At 35.7% G+C, this 27,655-nt stretch overlaps 1 protein-coding gene across 5 annotated transcripts in view; it reads right to left on the reverse strand.

Annotated features, from left to right (window-relative positions):
* ABCB7 (ATP binding cassette subfamily B member 7) overlaps positions 1-27,655 on the reverse strand; it is a 135,806-nt gene that overhangs the window by 35,912 nt on the left and 72,239 nt on the right. For all 5 annotated transcript variants that reach the window (XM_078363065.1, XM_008989513.5, XM_002763017.6 and 2 more), the window contains one exon: positions 22,334-22,453. In XM_078363065.1, coding sequence (XP_078219191.1) covers positions 22,334-22,453 — 120 coding nt within the window. The remainder of the gene's footprint in view (positions 1-22,333; positions 22,454-27,655) is intronic.

A 27,655-nucleotide genomic window follows, 5' to 3' on the forward strand; every position in this document is an offset into this window, starting at 1 on the left:
GACACAAACAGATGGAGAAATATTCCATGTTCATGGTTAGGAAGAATCAATATTGTGAAAATGGCTATACTGCCCAAAGTAATTTACAGAATCAACGCTATCCCCGTCAAGCTAACACTGACTTTCTTCACAGAACTGGAAAAAACCACCATGAACTTCATATGGAACCAAAAGAGAGCCCGCATAGCCAAGTCAATTCTAAGCAAAAAGAACAGAGCAGGAGGCATCACACTACCGGACTTCAAACTGTACTACAAGGCTACAGTAATCAAAACAGCATGGTACTGGTACCAAAACAGAGATATAGACCAATGGAACAGAACAGAGGCATCGGAGGCAACACAACATATCTACAGCCATACAATTTTTGATAAAACTGACAAAAACAAGCAATGGGGAAAGGATTCCCTGTTTAATAAATGGTGTTGGGAAAACTGGCTAGCCATGTGCAGAAAGCAGAAACTGGACCCCTTCCTGACATTTTACACTAAAATTAACTCTAGATAGATTAAAGACTTAAACCTAAGACCTGGCACCATAAAAACCCTAGAAGAAAATCTAGGCAAAACCATTCAGGACATAGGAGTAGGCAGGGACTTCATGACCAAAACACCAAAAGCATTGGCAACAAAAGCCAAAATAGACAAATGGGACCTAATCAAACTCCACAGCTTCTGCACGGCAAAAGAAACAGGCACTAGAGTGAATCGGCAACCAACAGAATGGGAAAAAAATATTTGCAGTTTACCCATCTGACAAAGCGCTGATATCCAGAATTTACAAAGAACTGAAACTGATTTACAGGACAAAAACAAACAAGCCCATTCAAAAATGGGCAAAGGATATGAACAGACACTTTACAAAAGAAGACATACATGAGGCCAACAATCATATGAAAAAATGCTCATCATCACTGGTCATTAGAGAGATGCAAATCAAAACCACGTTGGAATACCATCTCACGCCAGTTAAAATGGCGATCATTAAAAAATCTGGAGACAACAGATGCTGGAGAGGATGTGGAGAAATAGGAACACTTTTACACTGTTGGTGGGAGTGGAATTTAGTTCAACCATTGTGGAAGACAGTGCGGCGATTCCTCAAGGCCTTAGAAATAGAAATTCCATTTGACCCAGCAATCCCATTACTGGGTATATATCCAAAGGACTATAAATCGTTCTACTATAAGGACACATGCACACGAATGTTCATTGCAGCACTGTTTATAATAGCAAAGACCTGGAACCAACCCAAATGCCCATCGATGATAGACTGGACTGGGAAAATGTGGCACATATACATCATGGAATATTATGCAGCAATCAAAAATGAGTTCGTGTCGTTTGTAGGGACATGGATGAATCTGTAGAACATCATTCTCAGCAAACTGACACAAGAAGAGAAAATGAAATACCACATATTGTCACTCATAGGTGGGTGATGAAAAATGAGAGCACATGGACACAGGGAAGGGAGTACTAAACACTGGGGTCTATTGGGGGGAATAGGGGAGGGATAGTGGGGCGGGGAGCTGGGGAGGGATAGCCTGGGGAGAAATGCCAAATGTGGGTGAAGGGGAGGAAGGCAGCAAAACACACTGCCATGTTTATACCTATGCGACTATCTTGCATGTTCTTCACATGTACCCCAAAACCTACAATGCAATAAAAATATTTAAAAAATAAAAACAAAAAAACCCAAAAATCGCTAAATACACATCACCGTAACAGATAAAACCATAATGAAAAAGCTTGAAATATTTTAAGAACGACCAAAGTGTGACACAGAAACATGAATTGTGCACATGTTGTTGGAAAAATGACACAAACAAACTTGCTCAAAGCAGGGTTACCACAAACCTTTCATTTGTAAAGCTCAATAAAGTGAAGTGCACTAAAAAAAAAAGAAAAAAGAAAAGTTTATTCTAAAATTTATATGCGAGGCAAAAAAACTAGAATAGTAAAAAACAATTTTGTAAAGAAGGGAAGAAAGTGGGAAGAATCACCCTACTTGGCTTTAAAACTTATTATAAAACTACAAATATATATAAACTAAAAATATAAAGATAGTGTGCTTCTGGTGAATGCAGAAACACGAAGATCAATGAAACAATGTATTCGAGAAAATGACTCCATATATAATCACTACGATAGAAAGAATAATGATTCCCCAAAGACATCCATGTACCAATTTCTAGAACCTATAAAGGTGATATCTTATATAGCAAAATGAACTTTGCAGATGTGATTAAGCTAAAGAACATGAGCTGGGGAGAGTATCCTTGATTATGTAGGTGGGCCAAATTTAATTACAGGTGTCCTTATAAGAGAGAGGCAGGAGAGTCAAAGTGAAGAGAGAATATAAGATAAAGGAAAGCAGAAGGGTCAGAGTCAGAAAGAGACTGAACATGCTGTTGACACTTAAGACAGAATAAGAGGCCCTGAGCTAAGGAATGTGGATAAACTCTAGAGGCAGGAAAAGGCAAGGAAATAGATTTTCCTCAAGAGCTTCTGGAAGGAGCACAGCCATGCCAAATACCTTTATTGCCATCCAGTGATTTCTGACCTCCAGAAATGTAAGAATATAAATTTGTGCCATTTTCAGCTACCATGTTTGTGATAATCTCTTATAGCAGCAACAGGAAACAAAGCAAATTGAATGGGGAAAGGATAGTCTTGGTGTTGAAACAATTGGACAAAAAATTTAATTTCTACCTAAACCTCATACAAGAATTCATTCAAAATGTAGCACTTCAGTTCTGTTCAGATTTTTTTTTTTTTAAATGGGGCAAAGATCTAAATGTAAAAGAGAAAAATATGTAAAACATTTAGAAGAAAACAAAAGAGAAAATCTTAATGACCTTGGGTTAGGCAAACAGTTCTTAGACATGACAACAAAAGCATAATCCATAAAGGAAAAAAATAATAAACTGAAATTCATCAAAATTAACATTTCTTCTATATAAAATACTGTTAAGGGGATTAAAAAACAAGCTACAGACTGAGAGAATATATCTGCAAATCATATATCTGATAAAGGTTTCATATCAGAATATATGAAGAATTCGCTAAAGTTGAGAGGAAAAACAAATAGCCCAATTAAATAATAGACAAAATGCTTAAACAGACACTTCACAAAAGGAAGACATACAAATGGAAACTAAATGCACACAAAACTGCTTAATATCACAGGCCTTAAGAGAAATGTAAATTAAATCCACAAGATACCACTATTTACCTCACAATACCAAGAATTGACAAAGAAACAAAGCAACAGGAACTCTTTCATATACACTGCTGGTAGGAATACAAATAGAACTATTCTGGAAAACAGCTTGGCAGTTTTTACTAAGTTAAAAATGTGTTTAGCATGACCTAGCATTCCACTCTTAGGTATTCATTCAAGAGAAATGGAAACTTGGGTTCACACAAAAATCTGTGCCTGAATATTTAAAGCAGCTCTAGTCATAATTACCAAAAAGTGGAAAAAACCCAATGTTGTCAAATGGGTGAATGGACAAATTCAGTTATGTCCACACCATAGAATACTACTTGGCAATGAAAAGAAACAAAATGATATATCCAATAACATGGATGAATGACAAAGACATCATGCAGAGTGTAAGAAATCAGTTCAAAAGGTTATATACTATATGATTCCATTTATATGGCATACTTGAAATGACAAAACTATAGGGATAGCAGACAAATCAATGTTTCCCAGCAGTTTGGGGTCTGGAGAGGATATGACTATAAAGAGGAAACACAAGGGGTGTCTTTCGGGTGATAACACTTGCCTGTAACCTGACTGTGGCAGTAATTACATGAATATACACATGCTAAAAATTATGGAATTGTATACTAAAAAGAGTGCATTTCACTGTATGTACATTAAAATTAAAAGAAATAAAGGCAGTATCACACCACAGACCTGGCTCCTTGGGGGCAGGAAACGTCTAAAAATAAGGCTGAATCACACTGTATTTCAAAAAAAATCAGCCCAATATGAAGTTTCACATCGTGTTACTTTTTAAAAATTAAGAAACTGGTTATATTTACAACATTACAATCTTGTGGCAAAAGGTATATTTAATGTGACTGCAATGTGTACACTAAGTACATGAGAAATAAAGGAACTTTTAAAGTTTTTTTTTGAAATGGAGTCTCACTCTGTCATCTAAGCTGGAGTGCAGTAGCATGATCTCAGCTCACTGCAACTACCGCCTCTGGGTTCAAGTGATTCTTGTGCCTCAGCCTCCTGAGTAGCTGGGACTACAGGCACCCACCACCACATCGAGCTAATTTTTGTATTTTTAGTAGAGATGGGGTTTCACTGTGTTGGCCAGGCTGGTCTTGTATTCCTGGCCTCAAGTGATCTGCCTGCCTCGGACTCCCAAAATGCTGGGAAACTTATTCTTATATAACTTTTTTCTTTCTTAGATCAAAAATTTAAATCATATAAATAATCTGCTAAGCTTTTGAATTTTCGGAGACTGGTATATCATTACAAAATGGTATTCATTTAATATTTAGCACAAAACTGTACAATTTGGGACACTAACTGAAAAAGAGAGTTAAGTAAAAAGTAAAATTGCCATAAAGGACTACCAAAAGTATGCTGTATCTACATGGTGCCACAATTAATCACCAATATAGTCGGTTTGCTGAGGACCTCAAGTTCCAGACTTAATTATCACTTATCCCATTATGATCACAACCAGTCATCTGAGAAACCCAATTCTTTCAGACTTTTTAATATCTAAACTCCTCAATAAATTTACCTCTTTCAGAGTGCCCTCTGTTAAAAGGGCTCTAGGAGCAGTGCTGCCCAAAAGTGCCCACTATATTTAAACAAGTAAAAAAGAATTTTGTTCCTTTGTTTAATTGCTTCTCTATTCACAAAAGAATCAGATGAGAAAAAAAATAAAGACCAAGAACACTAAAGAGAGATTTGACTAGCAAGACAAAACAACGATAAAAGAAAACTAGACAAGGTAAGGTAGAAGATCTGCAGGAGTTACTTTCCAAGCACTGGTCACGAGACCCCACTGAACAAACAAGATCTGAGCAAAAGAGAATGCAGCAAAGAAACCAAACCAAACCAGCTAGAACCAAGATGGCGACAAAAACAACTTCAGTTCGCTCTCATTGCTCATTATACACTAATTACAATGCATTATCATAAAACCAACTCCTATCAGCACCATGACAATTTACAAATGCCATGACAACTCCAGGAAGTTGCTTTATATGGCTTAAAAGGGGGAGGAATTTCCCATCCCTTTTCCAGAAAATTCATCAATAACCCATCTCTTATTTCACAAGTAATCAACGAATAGCCATATAGCTAGCCAGAAATCCACGAGGGCTGCTTGCTGCTACTACTCTGTGAAGCAACCATTTTCCTGTACTCTGTTGCTCTAAGAAACTTGCTTTCACTTTGCTCTCTCAGCTGACTCTTGAATTCTTTCCTGCACTAAGCCAAGAACCCTTCCAGGCTGAGCCACAATTTTGGGGTTTGCCTGAATCAAGGGTATTCAGACAAGTTGTTAAGATTATCAGAGTAGTGGTAGAATCTTCACAGAACTGAAGTTTCTATTCTCATTAAAGAAAAAATATTCAGACAAACATAACAAAACAGTTATGTAAGTAGATCAAATAGAAATTATTTTATACTATATACATTATTAATTCATGAAAATTAGGCCGATGTAATAAAGCAAATGTCATTAAAGATTTCCATCATATAAACAAAATACTTCTGGCTTGTATATGAAGTTTGCTTTGGGCATCAAAGAGTAACTTCAACAGAAAACGGCCTATTTAATCCAATCATTGCAACATAGTTGAATATGGATTCTGAGAAAGTAAAGCAAGAGTTATGACTAATCTATGTGAATAACACATGCAAAAGACTCCATATGCAAGACTGTTACATAATGTGATATTTCTAAGAAATCTGTTGTTTTTACCTAATAGTTGGAAAGTATAAACATGAAAAAGCTACAACACAGAAAGGGACTATATGTCATTGTCATTTTAAATAACAGACATCTAAAAGCTAGAGGTTAGAATATTCATAGAACAAACTTGTTTTATCTTATTTCACAGCTGAAGCACACAGAACTGAAAGCAAATTAAAGAATATGGAAGAGCAGTTGACTTTCAGTCTCATCTCCACTAATCTAATTTAATCTAATTTAGATAAGAACTAAATCCTCTTACCTAAATCCTCTAGGAGATATAACATTTAGAGGGGAAAAGTAGATCACAGTGATATTTAATGAACAACCTCAATGTAACTAGTAGAACTTACAAAATATGTGAACCTGATTCATTGAAATTTTTTGTTCATATGGCCTTATCCCCTAAAGTCTATCTGGCCCCGTTTAGCAGGTTCTAGAGGAAATTCTAGCCTCTGACAACTACAGCTAAAACTAATATTAAAGACAACCAATTCCTAGCTAGATAAACATAAAATCTCATTTGTCTGGCCTATGTTTAGCAGGTTCTAAAGGAAATTCTAGCCTTTGACACCTACAGCTACAACTAACATTAAAGACAGCCAACTCTAGCCAGATAAATATAAAATCTCACATTAAAGGCATATTTACCTCAGTACATTTTACCTACTGCATCGTGCCTAGCTCTCAAAAAAAATTACAAAGCATGCTAAAAGGCAAAGAAGAGTCTGAATAGACAAAGTAAACATTGGAACCTGACTCAGATAAGACAGAGATGTTAGAATGATCAGATCAGGAATTTAAAATGCTAAAGGCTCTAATGGAAAAAGCAGAGAGCATGCAAGAAAAGACGGTTAATATGAGCAAAGAGAGGGGAATCTCTAAGAAAGAATCAAAAGGCTATAAAGGAAATCAAAAATACTCTAACAGAAATGAAGAATGTCTTTGATGGGCTCATCAGTAGACAGGACACAAAATAGAAAAGAATCAGTGAGCTTGAAGATATATGGCAGTGAAAACTTCAAAAGTGAAAAGAACAAGAATTTAAAATGGAAAAGAATATGCAAGAAATATGGACAATTACAAAAGGTGTAATGTATGTAGACAATAATGGGAATACCATAAGGAAAAGAGAAAAGGAATGGAAAAAATATTTGATATAATAAAGGCTAAGAATTTTCTAAAATTAATGACAACACCAAACCATAGATCCAAGAAAGCTCAGAGAACACCAAGTAGAAAAAAAAAAAAAAAAAAAAAGGAAAAATTTACCAAAAGGTACACCTTGGCATATCATATTCAAACTACAAAAAAAAAATCAAAGACAAAAATTATCTTAAAAGAAGCCAGGGGAATCACCTATAAAGAAACAAGAATAAAAATAACAGTGAATGGTGGCTGGGCACGGTGACTCACACCTGTAATACCAGCACTTTGGGAGGCTGAGGCGGGCGGATCATGAGGTTAGGAGTTCAAGACCAGCCTGGCCAACATAGTGAAGCTCTATCTCCACTAAAAATACAAAAATTAGCCAGGCATGCTGACATGTGCCTGTAATCCCAGCTACTTGGGAGGCTGAGGCAGAAGAATCTCTTGAACTCCAGAGGCGGAGGTTGCAGTGAGCTCAGATCAGGCCACTGCACTCAGGCAGTGTGAGACTCCATCTCGAAAAAAATAAAAATTAAAAAAACATTAACAGTGAACCCAAGTAAGAACTGAATGAAGTGAAATATTTAAGCTTCTGGGGAAAAAATCCACAAACCTAGAGTTCTGCACCTAGTAAAATTGTCTTTTACAAGTGAGGGAAAAATATACCCCCTCTACAAAAGCAATATTGAGGAAATTTGTTGCTAGTACATGGACTTGCAATAACTATTAAAAAAAAAAGTTCTCCAGAGAGAATGAACATGATATTGATCAAAACCTCAGATTTTCATTTACAAAGGAAGCAATGTTAGAGAAGGAATAAAAGTAAAATAAAGTCACTTATTTTTGCTCTTAATCAAGCTAACAGATAAATTTATTCAAAATAACAGCAACAATGTACTGGGTAATTAGAGCTTATAAATAGGCTAAACGAATCACAGCAGCCTGTAAGTGATAGGAGGAATGAATTGGGAATACAGTTATGTGCACCACCCCCATGAAGCAGTATAATGTTATATTAAAGTGGAATTAGACTGCCTATAAATGTATATTGCAAACTCTATGGCAACCACTTAAAAATTAAAACGTATGGAATGTTAAATAATTAGCAAATAACAAAATCATATAAAATGTTTAATTAAAGTCAGAGAAGGAAGAAAAAGATTGAAGTAAAAAAACCAAAAAACAAAAAACAAAGAAGGCAATGAACAGAAAACAGCTACACATATGGTCAATATTAATCCAACAATATTAGTTAATCATTTTAAATGAGAATAGTCTATAACAATTAAAACACAGATTGTCATCATGGCTGGATCCGATGGCATTAAGAAAACCAGACTGTCAGAATGGATTTTTGAAAGATAATCCAACTGCAGACCCCACTTTAAATATAGAGACAAAGTGAATTACGTGTTAATGGATGAAGAAAATATATACCATCTTAACACTATTCAAAGCTAAGCTGGAATAACTATTTAATTTCAGATAAAGCACACTTCAGATCAAGGAAAATTAACAGAAATAAAAGAAGACATTACATAATGATAAAGAAGAAACCACAAAGATAGCCAAATAGTAACAGCTAAGATCTACAGTTCCCAGTGAGAGCACACCAGAAGAGTAGTGATCTCTGCATTTCCAACTGAGGTACCAGGTTGATCTCACTGGGACTGATTAGACAGTGGGAACAGCCCAAGATGGGCAAGCCAAAGCAGGATGGGGCATAGCCTCATCCGGGAGGTGCAAGGGGCCTGAGAACTCTCTCTCCCAGCCAAGGGAAGCCATTAGGGACTTTTCTGGACACTCGGGTACTCTGGCTCAGGTACTGCACTTTTCCCACAGTCTACTCAACCCATAGATCAGGAGATTCCTTACAATGTTGTAGGAGTGCCTACAATGCCAGCGCTCTGGGTTTCCATCACAAAAATGGGTGGCCATTTTAGTCGAGTGGCACCTGGAATGCCAGCGAGACAGAACAGCTCATTTCCCCAGAAAAACAGGGCTGAAGCAAGGGGGCCAAGTGAGCTGGCTCAGCAGGTCCCACCCCAAGACTGGCAAGCTAAGATCCACTGGCTGGAAATTCTCACAGCCAGCACAGCAGTCTGAGCTCGACCTGGGATGTTACAGGTTGGTGGGAGAAGGGGTGCCCACCATTGCTGAGGCTCCAGTAGGTGGTTTCAACATTGCCTGTGTAAACAAATCCACTAGGAAGTTTACACAGCAACTGGGCAGAGCCTAGCATGGCAGTTCAGCAAGGCCTCTGCAGGTAGACTGTCAAGTAGATTTCTTTCTTGCTGGGCAGGGCATCTCAGAAAAAAAGACAGCAGCCCATCAGGAACTAACAAAGTCCCCACCTTTCTGGGACAGAGCACCTGGGAAAAGGGGCTGTGGGTTTCGCTTCAGCAGACTTAAACATCCCTGCCCAGCAGCCCTGAAGGGAGCAAGGAATCCACCACAGTGCTTGAGCTCCATTAAGGGACAGGCTGCCTCCTCAAGTGGCTCCCTGACCCCCACGTCTTCTAACTGGGAGATATGTCATATAGTAGAGCTCTGGCTCATATCTGGCAGGTACCCTTTTGGGACAAAGCTACCAGAGGAAGGAACAGGCAGCAATCTTTGCTGTTCTGAAGCCCCTGCAGGTGATTCCCAGGCAAGCAGGGTCTGGAGTGAACCTCCAGCAAACTCCAGCAGACTAGCAGTCTGATTGTTAATAGAAGGAAAACTAACAAACAGAAAGAAAGAACTTCAACATCAACAGAAAGGATGTCCACTCAGAAACCTCATCCAAAAGTCGCCAAGCTCAAAGACCAAAGGTAGATAAATCAATGAAGATGAGAAGGAAACAGTGCAAACAGGCTGAAATTGCCAAAAGTCAGAATGCCTCTTCTCCTCTAAGGGATTACAATACCTCACCAGCAAGGAAGCAAAACTGGATGGAGCATGAGTGTGACAAATTAACAAAAGGAGGCTTCAGAAAATGGGAAATAACAAAGTTCTCCAAGCTAAAAGAGCATGTTCTAATCCAATGCAAGGGAACTAAGAGCCTTAAAAAAAGGTTAGACGAAATGCTAACAAGAATAACCAGGGTGGAGAAGAACATAAACAACCTGACAGAGCTGCACGAAAAATACAGCATGAGAACTACGTGAAGCATACATAAGTTTCAATAGCCAAATCAATCGAGCGGAAGAAAGGATATCAGAGACTGAAGATCAACTCAATGAAATAAAGTAAGAAGGCAAGATTAGAGAAAAATGAGTGAAAATAAATGAACAAAGCCTCCAAGAAATATGGGATTATGTGAAAAGACCAAATCTACGTTTGATTGGCGTACCTGAAAGTGATGGGGACAACCAAACCAAGTTGGAAAACACTCTTCAGGATATTCCCCAACCTAGCAAGGCAGGCCAACATGCAAATACAGGAAAGACAAAGAATACCACAAAGGTATTCCTCGAGAGGCAACCCCAAGCCACATAATTATCAGATTCACCAGGGTCAAAAAATGGAAAAAATGCTAAGGGCAGCCAGAGAAAAAGGTCAGATTACCCACAAAGGGAAGCCCATCAGACTCACAGCAGATCTCTCAGCAGAAACACTACAAGCCAGAAGAGAGTGGGGACCAATATTCAACATCCTAAAAGAAAAGAATTTTCAACCTAGAATTTCATATCCAGCCAAACTAACCTTCATAAGTGAAGGAGAAATAAAATCCTTTATGGACAAGCAACTGCTGAAAGATTTTGTCACCAACAGGCCTGCCCTAGGAGCTCCTGAAGGAAGCACTAAACATGGAAAGGAACAACCAGTATCAGCCACTGCAAAAACATACCTAACTGTAGAGACACCACTGACACTATGAAGAAACTGTATAACCTAACGGGCAAAACAACCAGCTAGCATCAAAATGGCAGGATCAAATTCACACATAACAATATTAACCTTAAATGTAAATGGGCTAAACGCCCCAATCAAAAGACAAACACTGGTAAAATGGATAAAAAGTCAAGACCCATCAGTGTGCTGTATTCAGGACACCCATTTCACATGCAAAGACACACACAGGCTCAAAATAAAGGGATGAAGGAACATTTGCCAAGCAAATGGAGAGCAAAAAAAAAAAAAGCAAGAGTTGCAATCCTAGTCTCTGATAAAACAGACTTTAAACCAATGAAGATCAGAAGAGACAAAGAAGGGTATTACATAATGGTAAAGGGATTCATGCAGCAAGAAGAGCTAACTATCCTAAATATATATGCACTCAATACAGGAGCACTGAGATACATAAATCAAGTTCTTAATGACCTACAAAGAGACTTAGACTCCCACACAATAATAGTGGGAGACTTTAACACTCAACTGTCAATATGAGACAGATCAATGAGACAAAATTAACAACAATATCCAGGACTTGAACTCAGATCTGAATCAAGTGGATCTAATAGATATCTACAGAACTCTCCACCCCAAAACCACAGAATATGCATTCTTCTCAGCACCACATCGCACTTATTCTAAAATTGACCACATAATTGGAAGTAAAACACTCCTGAGCAAATGCAAAAGAATGGAAATCATAACAAACAGCCTCTCAGACCATACTGCAATCAAATTAGAACTCAGGATTAAGAAACTCACTCAAAACCACACAACTACATGGCAACTAAACAACCTGCTCCTGAATGACTACTAGATAAATAATGAAATGAAAGCAGAAACAAAGATGGTCTTTGAAACCAATGATAATGAAAATACAATGTACCAGAATCTCTGGGACACATTTAAAGCAGTGTCTAGAGGGAAATTTATAGCACTAAATGCCCAAACGAGAAGTCAGGAAAGATATAAAATCAACACCCTACCATCACAATTAAAAGAACTAGAGGAGCAAGATCAAACAAATTTAAAAACTAGTGGAAGGCAAGAAATAACTAAGATCAAGCAGAACCGAAGGAGATAAAGAAACAAAAAAACCCTTCAAAAAATCTATAAATCCAGGAGCTGGTTTTTTGAAAAGATCAACAAAATACATATACTGTTAGCCAGACTCATAAAACAGAAAAGAGAGAAGATTCAAATAGATGCAATAAAAAGTGATAAAGGGGATATCACCACTGATCCCAGAGAAATAAAAATTACCATCAGAGATTACTACAAATACCTCTATGCAAATAAACCAGTAAATCTAGAAGAAATGGATAAATTCCTGGACACTTACACTCTCCCAAGACTAAACCAGGAAGAAACTGAATCCATGAATAGACCAATAATAAGGTCTGAAGTTGAGGCAGCAAGTAATATCCTACCAACCAAAAAAAGGCCAGGACCAGACAGGTTCACAGCAGAATTCTACCAGAGGTATAAAAGAGAGCTGGCTCTTGGTAAAGAGCAATAAAATTGCTAAGTCTCTAGTAATCAAGCAAAAAAGAAAGAAGAGAAATTACTAACATCAGAAATGAGAGACAGGTCTTCAGTACTGTTTCTATGAACATTAAAAGGATAACAGAGGGATATTATGAGCAACTCTTGTCCCACAAATTTGGTAACTTAGATGAAATGGACAAATTCCTTAAAAAATCTCTTCCTATAAAAGATAAATTGAATAGGTCCATATCTATTAAAGAAATTGAATCAATAATCAATAACCTTCCCAAACACAAAGCATGGGTCCAAATGGTTTCACTGGTGAATTCTACTAACTACATAAAGAAGAAATGATGTGAATTCTCTATAATTTCTTCTGGAAAACAGAGGTAGAGGGAATACTTCCTAACTCATTCCATGAAACACCAGTACAACTCTAATATGAAAACCAAAGACATTACAGGAAAACGACAGACCACTTTCTCTCCTGAATCAAAATTCTCAATGAAATATTGCCAAATCATACCCAAAAATATATAAAAATTATTGTACAACATGACCAAGTGGAACTGATTCTGGGTAAGCTGGGTCAATATTTGAAAATCAGTTAATGTAATCCATTACATCAACAAGCTAAAGAAGAAAGAAATCAAATGATAGCAGTAGGTGAAGAAAAACTGTTTAACAAAATCTAACACATACTCATTACAAAAACTCCCAGCAAACTAGGAATAGAAAAAAACTTCAACTGGATTATACACACCTACAAAAAACCCTAAAGTGAACAATATACTTAATGGTGGGAAACTAGATGTTTTCCCACCTAAAACTGTGAACAAGGGAAGGATGTCCTCTTTTACATTATATTCAACACTGTACTAGAAGTCACAGCTAATGCAATAAGATATGAAAAGGAAATAAAGGTATTCATTTTAGAAAGGAAGAAATCAAACTGTCTTTGTTTATAAGTAATATAATTGTCTATAGAGAAAATCTGAAAAAAAATCAACAAAAAACCCTACTATAACTAATAAGTAATTACAGCTAAGTTGCAGAATACAAGGTCATATACAAAAGTCAACTATTTTCCTGCATACCACCAATGAATATGCAATTTGAAATAAAAAAATACACCACCATTTAAATTAACACCAAAAAATGAAATACTTCAGTACAAATCTAACAAATATGAACAAAAGGCATAAGAGGAAAACTACAAAACTCATATGAAAGAAATCAAATAAGCTAAATAAATGGATAGATACTCCATGTTCATGGATAGGAAGACTCAATACTGTTGAAATGACAGTTTTCTCCAGCTTGATCTATATATTCAATGTGACACCAATCAAAATCCCAATAAGTAATTTTGTGGATACGGACAAACTAATCCTAAAGTTTATATACAAAGGCAAAAAACTCAAAATAGCCAACACAATACTGAAGAAGAAAACAATATTGGAGATCTGACACTACCTGACTATAAGACTTACTATATAAAGCTACAGTAATCTCAACAGTGTGGTATTGGTTAAAAAATAGACAAATAGATCGATGGAAATAGAAGAGACAGCACAAAAATAGACTAATATAAATAGAGTCAACTCATCTTTGACAAAGGAGCAAAGGCAACCCGATGGGGAAAAGATAGCCTTTTCAATAAATGACGCTGGAGCAAATGGGCATGCCAAAGGAAATAAAAAGGAATCCAGACACAGACATTACCTATTTCATAAAAATTAACTCTAAATAGATCATAGACCTAAATATAGAAAATGAAACTACGAATTGTCTAGAAGATAGTTTAAGATAAAACCCAGGTAACCTTGGGTTTGGCAATCGCTTACCACCAAAAACATGATCCATGAAAGATTGGTAAATGGGACTTCATTACTACTAAAAACTTCTGCTTTGCAAAAGACACTGTGAAGAGAATAAGATGAAAAGCCACAGACTGGGATAAAGTATTTGCAAAGACTTTTGTGATAAAGGACTTGTATCCAAAACATAAAAAAACAAAACAAAACAAAATACTTAAATCTCAGCAATAAGAAAATAAACAATCAAATTTTAAAATGGGCAAAAGAACTGATCAGACACTTCACCAGAGAAGATATACAAACAACAAATAAGCTTATGAAAAGATGCTCAACATCATATGTCATTAGACATTTGCAAAGTAGAACAAAAGTGAGACGCTACTACACACCTATGAGAATGGCTAAAATCTAAAATATTGATAACACCAAATGCTAGTGAGGATGTAGAGCAATGTAGAATGGTACAGCAATTATAAAAGGTAATATGGTAGTTTCTTACAAAATAAAACATAGTCTTAGAAGACAATTCAGTAATTGTGTTCTTTTAGTATTTACCCAAATGAGTTGAAAAATTATGGCCACACAAATAACTGCACACAAATGTTTAGTGTGGCTTTATTAATGATGGCCAAAATCTAAAGGAAACCAAGATGTCTTTCAACAGGTGAGTGGATAAACACACTGTAGTACATCCATACAATGAAATATTATTCAGTGATACAAAGAAAAGAACTATCAGGTCACATATACACACAAAATGAAGAGCTTGAAATACATATTACTAAGTAAAGGAAGCCAGTCTGAAAAAGCTATATGCCATATGGTTCCAAGTATATGACATTCTGGAAAAGGCAAAACTAAACAGTTACTAAAAAGATCACTGATTGTTAGGAATTTTGGAGGAAGGAAGGACAGATGAGTAGGTGGATCACATGGGATTTGAGGGGCAGGGAACCTATTCTGTATGATACCATAATGCTGAATATATGACATACATTTCCCAAAAACCATATAACTGTACAACACAAAGAGTGAATCCTAATATAAATTACAGACTTGGTTAATAATAATGTATCTTTTAAAAATAATTGCTTCATCAGTTTTAGCAAATGTACCACATTAATGCAAGATGTTAATAACAGAAGAAATTGCATTGTGTGGGAATAAAAGGGGTATATATGAGAACTCTTTATACTTACTGTTCAACTTTCTGTAAACTTAAAAAATTTCTCTAAGATATAGTCTTTTAATTAAAAAAAAACCCATGGTAAAATTCATACTTCTCAACTTAAATCAGGTAGCATTGCCTCATTTAAAAAATATTTTTCAGAAAAATTTCAAAAAACAATCAAGAAGTACATAAATGTTTTGAAGTTACAAATATCACAATAGGTCTTCAAAAATGCTAAATCCTTCATGAATCCCTCCCTAAATGCTTAATTGTTGGCACTCTCCTAGAGCTTCATTTGTCTCTCCTTTTGGATGCTTCTATTATGGCATATATATAATCATTATTTGTTAGTCACTCAATAAATATTTGCTCAATATATATATTACCCTTTATACTTCATATAATGGATACATTTCTGAAGAAAAAGAGTATTTTTGTATACCATACTCTCCCTTGAAAGTATTATAATTGTAAAGGTAGATTATTTTTGCACTTGATACTTTAATTTCCTTTGCCGCCAGTTTTTCTATCGACTAAGTGGTTTCCAAGATGGCAGTGGTTAGAGAAGATGAAGAAATTTTTTTGGTAATATGAAAGTTAACATATATTTTATAAAATCAAGTGATTTCAATAAATGTGTTTTATATTTTCCTTAAATCCTGGTTGTTTGTAAAATACTAATAGAAAGGTCGAATTTAAAGAAAAAAAAAACCCTTGGAAGGCCTCAAAGTCCCTAGATTAATAACGATATGATACTCCTATGATATATGTATAGATGGTAAGAAAATACATCGCATACGATTTGTAGGAATTCAAGGAATGAACACAAATGGCATTTTGGTTTTGTTTCTCTTGGTAGCGGAACTCCTAAAATATATCTTATATAGAACCCAAACACATTAAAATAGAATTGCTACAACTCTGCTAGAAGGAATTGCTGCAACTCTCTTAGTATACTCTGGGCTCCAAAGCATCTCTACATAATACAGTTTATCTTTAAAATTTTTGCTGGAGACAATGATAGCCTTAAGACCCTCAGAATCAAAAGAGGATTAAAAAGTAAATAAGCAAGCAGAAGGTATGCTATGCTCCCATACATCAGGAATGAAATCATCCTCCTATATTCGTCTTCTTACTTGACAATCCTTTCTTTCTTCTTTCTCAACTATGCTTCATGCCTAGTTATGATACCACTACAGCCATGCAGATGGCAGGGTAGCATTTAGAGCTGAGAAGATTCTTGAACACTGCACTAAAATCCCAGAATATGTGGAGGAAGTAGGAAAGATCAAAGTATAAAGAGGTCTAGATTGGTCCAAGGTGTTTTTATGTCAAAGCATATATTCACGTTTGATGAAAAACAGGAAGCCAAGGATTAAAGGGGTTAACAATCCATCTTTGCATACCAATTATAAAACACACCTGCAATACTACTCAAGAATAAACAATGATCACCTTTTAAATATTTGCAAGAGCAAGTGCTTTTTTTTTTTTTTTTTTTTTTTTAATTTTTTATTGGATTTTAGGTTTTGGGGTACATGAGCATAGCATGCAAGACAGTTGCGTAGGTACACACATGGCAGTGTGCTTTGCTTTTCTTCTCCCCTTCACCCACATTTGGCATTTCTCCCCAGGCTATCCCTCCCCACCTCCCCCTCCCACTGGCCCTCCCCTTTTCCCCCCAATAGACCCCAGTGTTTAGTACTCCCCTTTCTGTGTCCATGTGTTCTCATTTATCATCACCCACCTATGAGTGAGAATATGCGGTGTTTCATTTTTTGTTCTTGTGTCAGTTTGCTGAGGATGATGTTCTCCAGATTCATCCATGTCCCTACAAACGACACAAACTCATCATTTCTGATTGCTGCATAATATTCCATGGTGTATATGTGCCACATTTTTCCAATCCAGTCTATTATCAATGGGCATTTGGGTTGATTCCAGGTCTTTGCTATTGTAAACAGTGCTGCAATGAACATTCGTGTACATGTGTCCTTATAGTAGAACGATTTATAGTCTTTTGGATATATACTCAGTAATGGGATTGCTGGCTCAAATGGAATTTCTATTTCTAAGGCCTTGAGGAATCGCCACACTGTCTTCCACAATGGTTGAACTAATTTACACTCCCACCAACAGTGTAAAAGTGTTCCTTTTTCTCCACATCCTCTCCAGCATCTGTTGTCTCCAGATTTTTTAATGATCGCCATTCTAACTGGCGTGAGATGGTATCTCAATGTGGTTTTGATTTGTATCTCTCTGATGACCAGTGACGATGAGCATTTTTTCATATGATTGTTGGCCTCATATATGTCTTCTTTCGTAAAGTGTCTGTTCATATCCCTTGCCCACTTTTGAATGGGCTTGTTTTTTTCCTGTAAATCTGTTTGAGTTCTTTGTAAATTCTGGATATCAGCCCTTTGTCAGATGGGTAGACTGCAAAAATTTTTTCCCATTCTGTTGGTTGCCGATCCACTCTAGTGACTGTTTCTTTTGCCGTGCAGAAGCTGTGGAGTTTCATTAGGTCCCATTTGTCTATTTTGGCTTTTGTTGCCAATGCTTTTGGTGTTTTGTTCATGAAGTCCTTGCCTACTCCTATGTCCTGGATAGTTTTGCCTAGATTTCCTTCTAGGGTTTTTATGGTGCCAGGTCTTATGTTTAAGTCTTTAATCCATCTGGAGTTAATTTTAGTGTAAGGTGTCAGGAAGGGGTCCAGTTTCTGCTTTCTGCACATGGCTAGCCAGTTTTCCCAACACCATTTGTTAAACATGGAATCCTTTCCCCATTGCTTGTTTTTGTCAGGTTTATCAAAGATTGTATAGTTGTATGTATGTTGTGTTGCCTCCGGTGCCTCTGTTTTGTTCCATTGGTCTATATCTCTGTTTTGGTACCAGTACCATGCTGTTTTGATTACTGTAGCCTTGTAGTATAGTTTGAAATCCGGTAGTGTGATGCCCCCCGAAACAGGACAGTCCACAAAGCTGTACAAATGCTTTTTGGAATGGCCAAATGGTACTACTATGTTCTGCATGCCTGAAGTTATTCTATGATCTAGTTTCTGTTTTGTAAAAAGAAAATTGTGTTATATATGCTTTGAAAGTACTAGCAGACACTCATCATAACATCTGGCAATTTCTTCCTTCTCCTGATTCAATAGAAATCAAACATACTTTTTGAGTAGTTTTCTATATTCACTTCTGTTTATTTGCAATCAGTTTATATGAGTTTAGTACAGTACTTTCCATCTTATGGGCACTCAGTATTTGTTGATTAAAGAACCAAATATTAACCTTCTAAAAACATTATAGTCATTAAGAAAGTTAGTTTAGATCTAGATTTCACACCCTGATATTGACCTGTCACTAAGCAACATAAATCTGTATTTTGAAGGACTGGAACTCACTCTAAAAATGAATTATAATACAAATGTCATTACTTAAGGCTCCCAACTCTGACTAGCTTAATTAGTCATGTTCTAATCTGTTCTCTTCAACTAAAAAGAAAGTCTAGAAAACAATCTGCCTTTAATTTGTCAGCAAAGTACTTGAATTCAACTAATAAAGGAGCATATGAGCTCAGAATCATCTTTATTCTTACGTAATTTGTATGTAAAAGACAATTCAGCAACCAGTACTATGCTAAAAATGAACATAAGGGTTAAATTTTTTCAACAATACCTACTAAAATTACATTTGTAATATTGCTCTCTCTGTTCAGCCTAAACAAATATAACAAAAAATGGGTTCTTGATCTGTTACTCAGCATCCTAAGTAAGTACTCTCCCCATGAATGGGTAAGATCCACTGAGACAGTACTCAACAGAGATTACAGATGAGAAAGGAGACATGAAAATGGAGTCTGATTGTGAATTATTTTGGCTTTACTCTTAACTATTCAGTCACTCCTTCCCAGTTTCCTCTATTTATTTTCCTAGAGGAACACATTAATCAAAGGTACTGTCCCTAGTTGTTTTCTATTTCCTTCTATTTGTGTTCTTTTCCTTGGTGAACTCACCAATTTGCCTTGTTTCAGCTGTCACCTCTTTAGACTTGGACTCCTTCCTGAGATTGTTTCACATTTTGTATTACCAGCTAAATATCTCTAACTGGATGCTCTGCTAGTACCTAAAACGTAACATGTCCAAAACCAAGATCTTCATTTTCCCCAAACAAAATCTTCTGACTTATACCCACTTCTGTTAAAGGCATTCTTTTTTTTTTTTGGTTTTTTTTTTTTTTTGAGACAGCGCCTGCTCTGTAACCCAGGCTGGAATGCAGTGGTGCAATCTCTGCTCACTGCAACCTCCGCCTCCCGGGTTCAAGTGATTCTTCTGCCTCAGCCTCCCGAGTAGCTGGGACTACAGGTGCCTACCACCACAGCCAGCCAATTTTTTGTACTTTTAGTAGAGATGGGGTTTCAATACATTGGCCAGGCTGGTCTTGAACTCCTGACCTCAAGTGATCCACCCACCTCGGCCTCCCAAAGTGCTGGGATTACAGGAGTGAGTCACCACACCCAGGTGTTAAAGGCATTCTTATTCTTTCATCCTGGAATCTATCTTTTTTTTTTTTAACTTGTAAGAGTTGATCTATTGCTAAGTATTGTTGACTCTATCTCGCCTACTGCACAGTATCTCTTGTTTTTTCCTCCATATTACAATTTCTACTACCAATTCAGTACAAATTGCTATTACTTCTTATCTAGACTATTACACGAGCCTTATACTGGTCAGTAAACATTTGCTGAATGAATGTGTGAAATAAATGGCATCCCTATTTTAGGTCTATCATCACTTGAATTCATCTTTTACACATGGCCAGATTAATTTCCTAAAACACAGCTCTAACCTTATTACTTATCTATTCAAAAGACAGGTTCCTACTTCCCACATAATTATATTTTTCTGTTTCACAGTCACAATATTTCACATTTAGGAGCTCTGTCTTTCCAAGCTTATTTCCAAATTCTCTGAAACATCTTCCCCTCACTGAAGCCAAGATGGACTATTCACTTCTTTACACATACTATGGCTCTCACAACTAGGCCATTTTTCATGTTATTCCTACACCTGTAATAATCCTACTCATCAATCAATAGACCTAAAGTAGGGATACCATTTATTTCACATATTCATTCCGCAAATGTTTACTGATCAGTTGTAAGGCTCATGTAATAGTCTAGGTAAGAAGTAATAGCAATTTGTACTGAAGTGGTAGTAGAAATTGTAAAATGGAGGAAAACACAAGAAATACTGTGTACTAGGGTAGACAGAGTCAAGGTTTATCTCAGATGTCATCTCCTCTGTGAAATCTTTCCTAAATCCCCATGATAGTGGTTCCTAACTTTCCTCTGAAACCCCACAACACCTGAATGATACTTTTTAAAATCATTTATGATTTACCTTTTATTATGGCAATAAAATAAAGCTTGCCTTATCCCATATGGTTTGAGGAAAGAAATTTGCTTTGCTCATATTTGAATACTCTGCAATGCCAAGAACGGCAGTTTGTATAAGTTCTCAATAGTTTTAGGGTGGGAAAAAGAATGAACAAATAAAGGAGATCATACATGATATAGGGAAGAAAAATAAGTGGTAAGAACTGTTTTCTAAAATAAAATATTAATCCTTATATATAAGAGAAGTAGCCAAATTAAAGCCAAAATTTCTTTATACTCATTATTAAAAAACATTTGTAACCGTATTTTTGGAAATGTATTTTTAATACCTGTATTTTACTACCTGCCAGGCACTGTTATAAGTCTTTTATATGTTAACTTATTTAATCCTTATAACAATCCTATTTTACAAATGGGGAAACTAAGGCACAGAGCCTAAACAACTTGCTTAAGCTTACAAGGTTAGTAAGTGGCAAAGCCCAAGCAGTTGATTCCAGAGACTTCATATTGACAATGTAGCATACCTATAAATGTATACTTCCCTGACTTTTAAAATCTGAGTAAATTAAGGGTGGGATGCAGTGGTTCACGCCTGTAATCCCAGCACATTGGGAGGCCAAGGCAGGTGGATCGCTTGAGGTCAGGAGTTTGAGACCAACCTGGCCAACATGGTGAAATTCTGTCTCCACTAAAAATACAAAAATTAGCTGGGCATGGTGGTACATTCCTGCCTGTAATCCCAGCTACTCTGGAGGCTGAAGCAGGAGAATCGCTTGAACCTGGGATGCAGAGATTGCAGTGAGCCAAGAGTGTGCCACTGTACTCCAGCCTGGGCAACAGAGTGAGACTCTTTCTCAAAAAAAAATAACTGAGTAAATTGGAAACAAGGTTTTATTTTCTTGAAAACTCAAGGTCATTATTATAACTTTGCTTTACAGTACAACTGAAAAGGCTGCTGAAATGCAGGGGGCTCCTATAATGAACATACCAAAACAGTTAGATTTTGTGGCTGGTTTTTTTTTTTTTTTGGTTTTGTTTTTTAGCTTTACTCTTGATATTAAACTGTTACTTACTACTTATGGCTATCAATGTTCCTAAAATACCTTCATCCTCTTTTCAATTTACTGGGATCTGGGAACCAAGCTTACCAAAAACAGATATTAAGAGCCAAAGAGGCTCTGAAAAGCTTCTTTTATAAAGGTCCTCATGCTTTGTTACAATCAATGTTCCTATATCTTACAACAGCTTCAGGAGCGGATTCTATTAACTCTATCAGAAGTCTGATTGAGAGATAAGCAGGACATTACCATATCATTTCTAATGACGGTATAAAATAATTATGTAAACTAAATGAGGGTTCTAAAAGTTGGTCATGCTACCCCAAAAATGATTTATATCAGGTCCAGGGTTCATGACTAGAAAATGTAGTATTTCTTAGTTAAAGCAACCAAACAATGCATAGTTTCTTACCTTTGCACCACCCAAAAATCCCAGGGAAATGGCAACTCTAGCTCGAAGATCTGGTCTGTCTTTGGGCCACACATAAGAAAGCATTGCTTTAATGATTTTCCGAGTATCAACATCTTTTAGCTATTGAAAGAGAGAAAACAAAGCAGTGAATAACATGTCATTTCAAATATAACCATAATTCAATAATGTAGAATTTATGTATTTGAGAAATACATGAAAACATTACAAATATAACTTTTATTCTGAACCTAAGGCTAATATCTTTCCAATTCAAAATATTTTGGATAAAAATTAAGTATTTCAATTACTTTAAAGAAATTACTAATTTCTTTTAAATGTCTTTCCATTTTAGCCACTCTCATATTGTCAAAAAAGTAATTTAGTGATGATGAAGGGACATATATTATACATTTATTTATTAAGCTACAAAACACTACAGAAAATTCAAAAGATATTTCCATATTTCCATTTTTGTAGTCAAAACTTTATACATATTTTGACTATTTGTCAGGTTTTTATTTAAAATATTTTGGAGTCCCAAGTCTAAACTCATGGTACACCAGAATTGCAATACTCCTTTTTAGGAAAGTAAAGCCTTGGTATTGACTATATCAAACAAGGTTGGGTTACTGAAAATTTCTACACAAATGCAATTTTCCAATAATACTTAATCTGATCTAAATCCATCTCAGATTTTTTCTTTGTCCCATGCTCCTGAGGCAACATTCCCATTAAATCATTTTGCTTTACTTTCAGCTTTAGAGGCAGAATATTAAGAATCAAAACCATACTTTCTAATACCAAACTAAGGAGAGCAATACATACATATTCTAAAACTACCATATTATTAGGGTTGGCAAAACTCCATTTAAAAATTAAAATATTAACTCGATTCTGGAAAAGGTATTAAAAAGAATAAAACATACCCCAAAAACACTGAAAATAAAAAGAAAAAAAGTAAAAAAAAAATAGATACTGCTTATTACTGCTGAGGGCATATGGAAATGAGCACTCTAATATACTGTTAATGGAGAAGACACTGAAGCAATCTTTCTGGAGAGCAATCTGCTATCTATTACAAGCTTTTAAAATAATTTTGCCCTTTGTGTCAAGAATTCTACTTCTGGGAATTTATGCCAAAAAAAAACCCCTTAAAAATATGCTGTAAGTTGAATCAATTTTATCTCCTAAAAAATCTCTTGAATGTATTCCTTTCCATTTCTAACCATAAGCTATCATCAATTATTGCATAAACCACTGCAACAATCTCCTAACTGATCTCCCTGCATCTACTTTGTTCCTTATCTACTAAGTTCACCCTGCAATCACATTTCCCTTCCAGCTTAAAACCCTTAAGCAGTATCTATCATTTTTGGAATAAAAACTAAAATCTTAGCTTATAAAGCTCTGCTTGGTATGGCTTCTGAATACCTCTCCAGTCATGTTTTATACCACTGCTTTCAGTGCTTAGGCTGCACTGCCTTTCTTTTAGTTTCTTAAACATGCCATAATCCCTTCTGCCACAGGGTCTTTACAACAGTAATGTCCACTCTGTCTGGAATAATCTCTCTCTCTCTAAAACCTTCTCCTGTGGCCCCTTCAACCTCTTTCAACTAGTTGACAAACAGCTCAAGCAGCATTTCCTCAATAATGCCTTCCCTAGACCATCAGTGTCCTTCACTGTATTCTCTCACAGTACAGTATTCTTTTCTTTCACAGTATCCATTTTAGTTATAAACTACAAAAACAGCAGTACAATTATTTGATTAATATCTACTCTCCTGCTAGAATTTACATTCCACGTGAGTAATCACTCTAACAGTAGTGCTCACTGTTGTAACCCAAAACCAAATACGGTGACTGACATACAGTAGGTACCTAATGAATATTTGTTCAATAAAGGAATGAAACTTTAGCTATAAGCTTATTTATACCAATTCTGTTTTAATAAAAACAAAATTGGAAACAGCCTAAACAATAAATGCTGGAGAACAGTGTAAATAAATTAGAGTGAACACATACAACAAAATGCAACCATTCAGAAATACATGTAGTGACAGAGGAACGTGTTAAATAAAAAAAGCAGAGTGAAAAATATTTTTGTGGAAAAAATGTCATGTATTCAGGAGTTTACATGTGTATACAAATGGATCTGAAAAGCAAGACCACCAAAAGTGTCAATAACAGTAGTGTGAGTGGGTGGAATCACTGATACTTTTTTATATCCTTTCTTATGGCTTGCTTCTGCTTTTAATAATTCACATATATTCGGCAGGGGTTGGGGAGGGAAGTTACACAATTTCAAGCAGATTTGCAAAGCAAGGAATGTGGGAAAACTGTCAACATGTATTATAAAACTAACCTGCGTTATATAATGTATAACGCAGGTTAGTTTTATATTATGGTTATCCTTCTAGGACACAGAAACCTACTATTCTAGTCTTTTAGGCAGTTTATTGCATAAAGAGTAACAGAAATAAAATTGTTCGTACTGTAAAATCACAAAGATTATCTTCCTAAACTGCTTAAATACATGACAAAAATATGAAATGCTGAAAGTATAGTTAGTTCTTAATGCTTTATTTTATACATACACATACACATGCTCTTATAACTGGTAAGGCCTTTTAAGGCAGTAATTTTAAAATTCAGTTTCCCAACAGAACTATTATGAGACAAATATAATTCAAAGCATTATAATACAAACTAGGGCATTTCAACCACTTTCCCATTTCATGAGTTTTGTCTATCTTATTTTTCTTGATGGAATAATGGAAAAGGCCCTGTTTCCGTGTATCTTTAGAAACATTCTCTCCTATCAAAACCTTCTATAACACATCCCAGAATTTTTTCAATAAGGACACAGAGGAGTTATGGCTAAGAGCAAGAAAATTATTCTAGTTGGCTTAATAGTGCATAAAATGTCACCACTTCATTTAACAAAATGGGTTCTGAAGTTGTGTAATCATGCATTATGAGTCCATTGGGCTGTAAAGTACATGAATTCCATTATTTCTGATAAACTATAAAGTTTGAAAAATAATGTCTTTTTTTAAGTAGAGACCAAACCAAAGAGGCATTTCAGAGGCTGAGGCACATTTTTTATTGATTCATAATATTTTACATACTTATGGGATACAGATGATATTTTGTTGAATGTATAGAATGTGTGATGATCAAATCAGAGCATTTGGTGTATCTATCTCCTTGCCTATTTATCATTTCTATGTGTTGGGAACATTTCAAGTTCTCTCTTCCAGCTACTTTGAAATATACATTATTGCTAACTATAGTCACCCTACTCTGCTATAAAACACTAAAACTTACTTACACCTTTTATCTAACTGTAGGTTTGTACCCATTGACCAATCTCCCTCTACCCTCGTCTCCTAACTACACACTCTTCCCAGGCTCTGATATCTATCACTTTATTCTCTACCTCCGTAAGAATAACGTTCTTAGCTCCCACATAAAAGTGATAATATGTGATATTTGTCTTTCTGTGCCTGACTTATTTCACTTAACATACTGACCTCCGGTTCCATCCATGTTGCTGCACATGACACAATTTCACTCTTTCTTATGGACTAAGAGTATTCCACATCTATATTATCAAATTTCCCATTGATGGACACGTAAGTTGATTTCATATCAGCTACTGTGAATAGTGCTGCAATCAACATACAACATGCAGGTATCCTTTTGATATACTAATTACCTTTCCTTAGGATAAATACCCAGTAGTGGGGTAACAGGATCATATGGTAGTTCTAGTTTTAGTTTCTTGAGAAATCTCCACACTGTTTTTCATAGTGGCTGTACTAAATTACATTCCTTCCAATGGTGTATAAGAGCTTCCTGTTCTCTGCATCCTCACCAACAACTGCTATTTTTCGTCTTTTTAATCACAGCCATTCTAACTGGGGGAAGAGGTTATCTCATGTAGTCTTGATTTGTATTTCCCTGATGATTTGCAATGTTGAGCATTTTCCCATATACTTTTTGGCCATCTGTATGTCTTCTTTTTAGAAATGTCTTCTTAATTGAATTATTTATTATTGAGCTGAGTTCCTTGTCTATTCTGAATAGTAGTCTCTTGTTGGATGAATAGTTTGAAAATATTTTCTCTCATTTAACAGGCTGTCTCTTCACTCTGTTGTTCCTTTTGTTGTGCAAAAGCTTTTTAGCTTAATATAGTCCCAGCTGTCTATTTTTGGTTTTGTTCTCTGCTTTTCAGGTCTTTACCACAAAATCTTTGCATAGACCAATGTCCTAAAGTGTTGTCCCTATTTTTTCTTCTAGTAGTTTTATAGATTCAAGTCTTACATTTAAGCCTTTAATCCATCATGAGTTGATTTTTGTACATGGTGAGAGAGATAGGGCTTCAGTTTCATTTTTCTATATATGGACAATTTTGCCAGCACAATTTATTAAAGTGTGCTTTTCCTGGTGTATGTTTTTGTTGCCTTTGTCAAAAATCAGCTGGCTATAAATACACAGATTTATATTTGGATTCACTATTCTGCTGTATTAGTCTATGTATCTGTTTTTATACCAATATCATGCCATTTTTCTTACTATAGCCTTATAATATATTTTCAAGTCAGGTAGGGTGATGTATCCAGCTTTGTTCTTTTTGCTCAGGATTGCTTTGGCTGTATGAGCTCTTTTTTCAGTTCCATGCATATTTTTGAATTCTTTTTTCTATTTCTATGAAAAATAATGTTATAGTTTTCCTTGTAGAGATCTTTCACCTCCTTGGTTAGATTTGTTCCTGAGTATTTTTGGGTAGCTATTATAAATGGGACTGCCTTCTTAATTTTTTTGTAGTGATTTCACCATTGGTGTATAGAAAGGCTACTGATTTTTATGTTGATTTTGTGTCCTGTAACTTTACCAAATTTATTCATCAGATATAAGAGTTCCACTGGTGAATTCTATAGGTTTCTTCTAGATATAAAATCGTGTCATCAACTAAGAGGGACAATCTGACTTCTTTCCCAATCTGGATGTCTTCATTTCTCTTACCTGATTGCTATGGCTAGGACTACTAGTACCATGTTGAATAGGAGTGCTGAAAATGGGCATCCCTGTTTTGTTACAGACTTTTGGTGGAAAAGCTTTCAACTTTTTCCCATTTGGTTGTAGTTACCTGTGGGTAAGTCATATAGGGCGTTTACTGTGTTGGGTTTTTCTATGCCTACTTTGCTAAGAGTTTTTATTATGAAGAGATTTTGAATTCTATCAAATGCTCTTCCTGTGTCTATTGACAAAATAAAAGATTGATTCTTTGAAAAGATAAATAAAGTTGAAAGACTGCTA

The sequence above is a fragment of the Callithrix jacchus genome, chromosome X (assembly GCF_049354715.1).
Source record: "Callithrix jacchus isolate 240 chromosome X, calJac240_pri, whole genome shotgun sequence".
NCBI lineage: Eukaryota > Metazoa > Chordata > Mammalia > Primates > Cebidae > Callithrix > Callithrix jacchus.